At 38.8% G+C, this 6,137-nt stretch overlaps 1 protein-coding gene across 6 annotated transcripts; it reads right to left on the bottom strand.

The window, feature by feature from the left end:
- Nucleotides 1-872: 872 nt before the first annotated feature.
- On the bottom strand, nt 873-6,084 carry LOC137965085 (3-hydroxyacyl-[acyl-carrier-protein] dehydratase FERN, mitochondrial). Of its 6 annotated transcripts, none has more exons than XM_068811486.1 (6): nt 5,930-6,084; nt 5,407-5,743; nt 4,271-4,336; nt 3,236-3,351; nt 2,988-3,126; nt 873-2,077 (listed from the first exon to the last, which is right to left on the bottom strand). In XM_068811486.1, exons 2-5 carry the CDS (start codon nt 5,665-5,667, stop codon nt 3,012-3,014), a joined length of 558 nt encoding a protein of 185 aa, XP_068667587.1. In that variant the 5' UTR covers nt 5,668-5,743; nt 5,930-6,084; the 3' UTR covers nt 873-2,077; nt 2,988-3,011. The 6 variants fall into 6 exon arrangements, with proteins under 6 accessions (XP_068667587.1, XP_068667586.1, XP_068667585.1 ...); XM_068811485.1 differs by having other exon boundaries at nt 2,993-3,126; XM_068811484.1 differs by lacking the exon at nt 873-2,077 and adding an exon at nt 2,347-2,630.
- Nucleotides 6,085-6,137: the final 53 nt, after the last annotated feature.

The following is a 6,137-nucleotide window of genomic DNA, read 5'->3' as shown; positions in this document are numbered from 1 at the left end:
GATCAACGGCCATCTCTGTCGTCCGATCAACAGCTATCGTATTCATCCGATCAACAACTATGCTGAGATAGTTGTTTCGCACAAAATAACTTTTCATATTGGATCAACTTTGTGTTTATCTATTGCAACTAAGTTGAAAAAATAAGGTATAGAAAATCTTTTTAACCCACAATATAATCTGCTCTAATGGACACCCCATTTGATTACATGATGAGAATTTAGTGAATTAATGCTTGTTTTAATTTTTATCAAGCTTTTGAATTATCCAAATTAACGAAAGATTAAATTAATAGAAAAGTGCAATCCAAATTTTTGCTTTAAATTTTATTTTTAATTGTTCCAGATTTTGGTTATCCAATGGGGTTTGATAAAGGGCAGCAGTTCCTCCTAATAATTTTCATGGAGAAAATCAGTAACCACAAAAAATTAATTTCTGTCTTGATTTACATTTCTTTGTCCATATCAACTCCTACAAATCTACCAATGGATACACGGTTCAAGAAACTGAATTTGATCTTTGAAGAGATCCACACGAATTGAAAAACTCGATGCAATCATCTATGGCTTCCGTCCGATGTAAATCTACCTGAGAGTGGACGGGTCGAGACTGCTTGACAGAGCAGCTCCTGGGGGTCACTCTCTGTACAGAAATCAAACGCACGGCCCTGGCCACCTTGTTCCGAAGCCGGCAGATAAACCTTACCGGCGGGAATTCGGCGCTTTTGGGTACCCTAATGTTCCACACTCCGACGACTATACTCTTCCGATTCCCAGCAATTCTCGCGCTCATTTCGCGTTGCAGCGTCGTACTCGGCCTTGCTGTGCAGTCGGGACTGAAACTGAATGCTCTGCTTGCTCTAGCAGACATGTTTTCTGCGGAGAGGCTTTAAAGACAAGAATGGTCGGAAGGCCAAGGAGGGGGAATGAGTCAAGGTTGAAGGAGGGAAGACCAGAGAGGAAGAGCAGTATTTATAAAAGAGGAAAAGGGAAAAGGAAAAGAGGAAAGGAGGGTGGAAACGAAGAAAGGTGGTGGTCATCGAGTTAGACTTTGAATCTAGAGAGATAAGCTTGTCTAATAAGGTGTCAGTGATGTCCTGCTTACATCCGGAGCAGACAAAACATCCTTTGCTTTTCTGATTCTATTTTTCTTTTCGCGGCTTTAATGGGTCTGATCTCATTAAACGAAGCTGCACTCTTTGACTGAAGAAGAAGCTCTGTACAGTAACACACTTCAAAGCTTTTTAGAGAGATTCAATTACAGAAACAGTTCGTTCCCGATATTTCGAGAATTGGAAATCCTCAAGCATCTTAAAGAATATCCGAACCTGGTTTTGAGAATTAAGATCGGCAGCACTAACACAACTGAAGTAGTGGCAGACAGGACTGGTAGTGTCTTGATTTGGAAGGTAGCAGAAGCACGAGCTAAGCTCCATTGACATAAATGAGTGGACAAAGACCAAGGACATTTGTGTTGGAGACTTGTCGCCCTCTACCGGAAAATGGAGAAGAATCGCTTGCATTGCAGCAAGTGATCTATAGGAGCAGCTGAATAAGATTTCCAGAAATAAAGACCAACTGGAGATGAAGACCAACGGAGCTCCCAGCGGCGTTCCTTTTGAAGTGCATTTAGACCTCGCCTCTCTTTTTAGGCGCTTATTGTTCCCTACAGAGATTCAATTTGGACTGGAACTGAAGCCTGGAGATAAAGAGAGACAGATCAGTGGAAGACGAGAATCTTTAGAAGACTTGCATTAACATTAGTTGCTTTCGTGGGGACCCATCTTCCTCTTTTCTCCTTTCTTCTTTGGATAAAGTATTTCATGTTTCGAACCAAAGTTCCAGAACGGATCTGTTTTTGTGGGGACCAGATATCTGTACCAATTGTCTTAATCAATTGTCTCTTTACCAATGTCTGGTAGGAAATCGGTCTTCAAACTTTTACAGCGGCCTGAAACTTTTCAGAACCTGCTTCAAGTCTCGGACATCTGAAGATCTTCCTTCGTGACGGAGTTGCTTTCATTTCGATTCATTTTGTCAGCCTTCCGTCTTGGTTTTGCCTCTCCTTAGTTATCGTCTTCTGAAAATAAGAGAGAGAGGCTTCAGTAACTGATTAGAGTCAAGTGTTCTGTGGGTAATTCCAGCCAGGCCAAGCGACTAATTGGTCAAGAGGAAAAGAATGTTTGACGGGGGTACTGGTTAAAGTTGTTCCGAAGGGCAGATTCACGGGAAAGATTCAATTGACTACAACTCTGTTCACGTCTTTGGAAACATGTTGATCGTTTTGAATGGAAATTTTAGCGTCTGCTTTCAGAAATGAAAACACAAACAGAAGATGATCGACATTAATTTGCAACAACCACCAGAAGATTGCCTTCGTTTTCCTTTCCTTATTTTTGTTTTTCTTTCTAATAACCAAAGATAAAACTTGTATGGGAGAAGCAGCAGCAAAAAAAAAAAAAAAAAAGCAAAACAAAACAAAAAAGACTAGTCATGCCACCGTGCTCATTTCTTGCTCTAACTTCCATTTAAAACCACTGTATCAATGGCAACTTCCATTAAAGGTGCTTGAGTTCAGGTAACAAGAGAGCCCTTAAAAGGTTGGAAGAGGAATTTATTCCATATCTTGAGACCTGACAGGAGAATTTGGAAGATATGTTGAAACCTGATAGAGGAATTCTGTACATACATTCAAAACTGAGAACCAAATAAGCAGTTTCAGACAGTGTGTGAAACATAAAACTGCAAATGGCAGTTCTTTTAAATCAAAACACCAGATACCAAAATGGCAGCTTCATTAAAATACAGAATTGGCAGTTTGATGAATACCTTAAAAAGATAACTGCAAAATAGTAGTTTCATGAATATCTCAAAACCTGCCTAACAAGGTTGCTAATTGAATCCATGAGACAGAAAAAGACATTTTTTAATAATAAACTTTCTATCAAACAGTCAGCAATCAACAAAGTGGAAGTAAGATGATGGAAGACCTTACTAGCTAGCTAAGATCACCATCAGCAGCTTCTAACTGGCCCTTCACGTATCTCCAGTGTTGGCAACATAACCAAAGCTTCACCATCAATTACAAGGAGACTTCCATCTCTGAAGCATTTAGTAGAGAATTTTGCTCTGAGGAATAACAATAAATGAAGATACGTCAAAAAGCAAAAAGGAAACAGAAAATTCTTTGAGTGTGAAACGTAAAGGAAAAGACTCCATAAATAACATTGACACAGACAAGTATCTTTTCTTGCTCTCTCTAAGATTAAGCGCTTTCACTTCAGCAACCACCTCATCACCAATGTAGACTGGCAATTTAAACTGCAAGCGTTGTGAAACATATACAGCTCCCGGCTACACACAACAACATCAAAACTAAATCATAAAATTAAACATTTATGGGATATAAACAAGGGAAGGGAGAAGAGAAGTGCAGTTAAAACTTGAGAAGATCTTTGTTGGTATAAAAAAGTATGGAACTTGCTGTTAGGCACATCAATACACCTAGAAACTGTCTGCAATAGAATGAGAGCATTTCCACCTCCAATGAGCAGGTCATGGTTGAAACAGACCAATTTTATTTTGGAAACTGTTGATTTCATTAAGGATAAAAGCCAGAGCAGCAAACAAAACCAGCTACGGAGGGGTGATCACAAAAATTAGAGATTGATGATTGATCCCTTAGCTAAATTGTCAGCGAGACCATTAGGCACATCTTGTAGCATGAGACTATTTGCAGACAATATCTGTTGCGAGGATACAAATCTCCTTATAAACTTTCCAGTGCCTTCAAGGAGGCAAAAAAACCTCACCAGCTAATAACTGCCTTGGAACCTCCCTCCACCTCAAATGGCTTAGAAAAATGTGTGATAGTTCACTAATTTGTAATGTATTTGGTGTTAGTCAGTTCTTTTGAAGGTTCACTACTTTGTAATTTAGTGGGGCACTTGCAATAGTACAGTCAAACAAATTTCTCCAGCTGAAACTTAGTCAGAAAATCGCTGTTATGGGCACCTATTCTATTTCAAAGAATTATACAGCAACTTTAAGCAAAAGGATGGAAAACTAAACAATTTAAAATTTCACAAGAAGAAAGTCTCTTGCAAATTAAGTATGGGCCTTGATAAGTTCTCAGCACTTTCACAGAAGAGGAAACACAACTTCAAGCACTCAGTGTTGCTACCATAGGTTAAGCTATTCTACCAGAGAGTGGAAATGAGTTGGAAGAACTTTGGATAAAGTAAAGAAAAAGGGATAGTATGTTAGCATGAACCTCAGTGACAACTGAATTTTGTAGTGCTAAAAGATCATGCCTGAACAGGACAGACCCAAGCCTAACCTGCACCATAAACGATTTCAAACACGTGAGAAAAGGAAAAAGGCCTAAACAGAGTAAGGAAACGGTCGTGATTCCTGTTGGCATTAGATTCATTTCAGAAATAGGTCAAATAGTGGACTTGGATAAATACAAAGTGTCAGGTTACCATGTTCAAATCAAGTTCCAAGAAAGATGAAGGTTGGACAACAGTCCATGCTAACCTACTAGAACCAGAAGCTCAACAAAAACATTATAAAAGTTGAGAAAACACCAACTCAGGTTTATTGTTAAATATTTTCGGAAGTCAAAGGAACATTTTCTGATGGAGAGTAAGACACTATTACCTTTTAATAATAACCATTATGACTTTCTCAATACAGCAGGATCAGATAGACGTCCAGTCAACTGCCAAAGCACTGTTTTTATATTTTGTGCATAAGATCATTGGTCAAATAGTTCTACACCAGGTCGATTTTCTTGGAGCTTTAGAGATATGTCGATGCCCATTTTTCAATAGGAAGGTAGAATGCTCCACTAAAGATGACAGAAAAGATAAAAACCACCTTATTTTTTTATAGCATTATCAATCCAGAATGAAGTTAAAAAGTAGCAGTGTCACAGTATCCCTTGCCTTTCCATATGGAAATTATAGATGCCTAATACAATATAAAACCAAAATTCTAAATTCTAAATTCAAGAGCCAGTTTAAAGACGACCAAATTTTTTTCATTCCACAAAATTAAACAGGCAGCAAGTAGAACAACATATCATACTGAATAAGCTGAGAACACTGATTTGTAAAAGCTACTCTTTTGTTTAATGCATCAGAATTCAAGCAAATCTCATTTCAGAAAGCGAAAATGATATTCAATTGCGAATGTCAAGCAACTTTAGCATCATTACTTTCTTATTCCCTCACCTTATTAAGCACAACCCAAATCTCAATATAGGAGAACATACTCTTAACCTTTGACGTACTACACTGGCACCCAGTTAGTGCAAATATAGACAGAAAAACATGATAACAAGAATATAGAATAAAACTGAGAAAGAAGGAGGCTTCGAACAAAGAAAAAATTTTAAGAACTTACAAAATGTGAAGCGAGAATGCAAGGGAAAAGACTGGCAACAAGCATTCCATGAACTAAACGATCTTCGAAACCCTTGCCCTTGGCAAAATCAGAATCAAAATGGAGAGGATTGTAGTCGCCTGTGACCTCCGCATAGTTGACAAGATCGGGGTGGTTGAAGGTCTTCGGCTTCCTAAAAGTGCTTCCTACTTTCAGGAGAGGATTACTGGCAGAAGAAAATGAAGTTACGAAGGGTTTCACTATTCGACTACAGAACACCATATTGGATTGGATTCGTTGGTCAACAAGAGAGGCTACGCAAAGAAATCTCTTCCTTTCCCCCAACAAAGAGCAGAACCTGCAAGTGATTGACTGATTAAGATTCGAGACGAGAAGTGGCCTTGTCGGGTACTTTAATCTGGCCCCATTTCATGAAATTCAGTGCAAGTATAATGACAAACGTTTGTAGTAGCTATATTTTTATAAAGTAACGATCCAGAATCTTAGTCGAAATGAAACCTCTTGCGCAACAACATTCGTTTACCTTATCTAAGTCTATGGCCGGAATACATTATGACACACCACATAACTGTATGTAAACAAGGCAAAGATAAATGATTAAGAATATTAGGGCGAATCCGCGAAAAAAATCGGGCTTCTCAACTGGCCACCGGCGGCCTGGCGGTGCCGGTGGAGGCGATTCGGAAAATCGACAAGTAAAGGGGAAGGGGGGTAAGGGAAAGAAAAAATAG

The sequence above is a fragment of the Aristolochia californica genome, unplaced genomic scaffold (genome assembly GCF_029961685.1).
Source record: "Aristolochia californica isolate CCGP_79_NKW_82.1479 unplaced genomic scaffold, dmAriCali1.0.hap1 SCAF_5, whole genome shotgun sequence".
In the NCBI taxonomy this organism is placed as follows: domain Eukaryota; kingdom Viridiplantae; phylum Streptophyta; class Magnoliopsida; order Piperales; family Aristolochiaceae; genus Aristolochia; species Aristolochia californica.
This window is presented reverse-complemented; position numbering and strand designations above follow the sequence as displayed.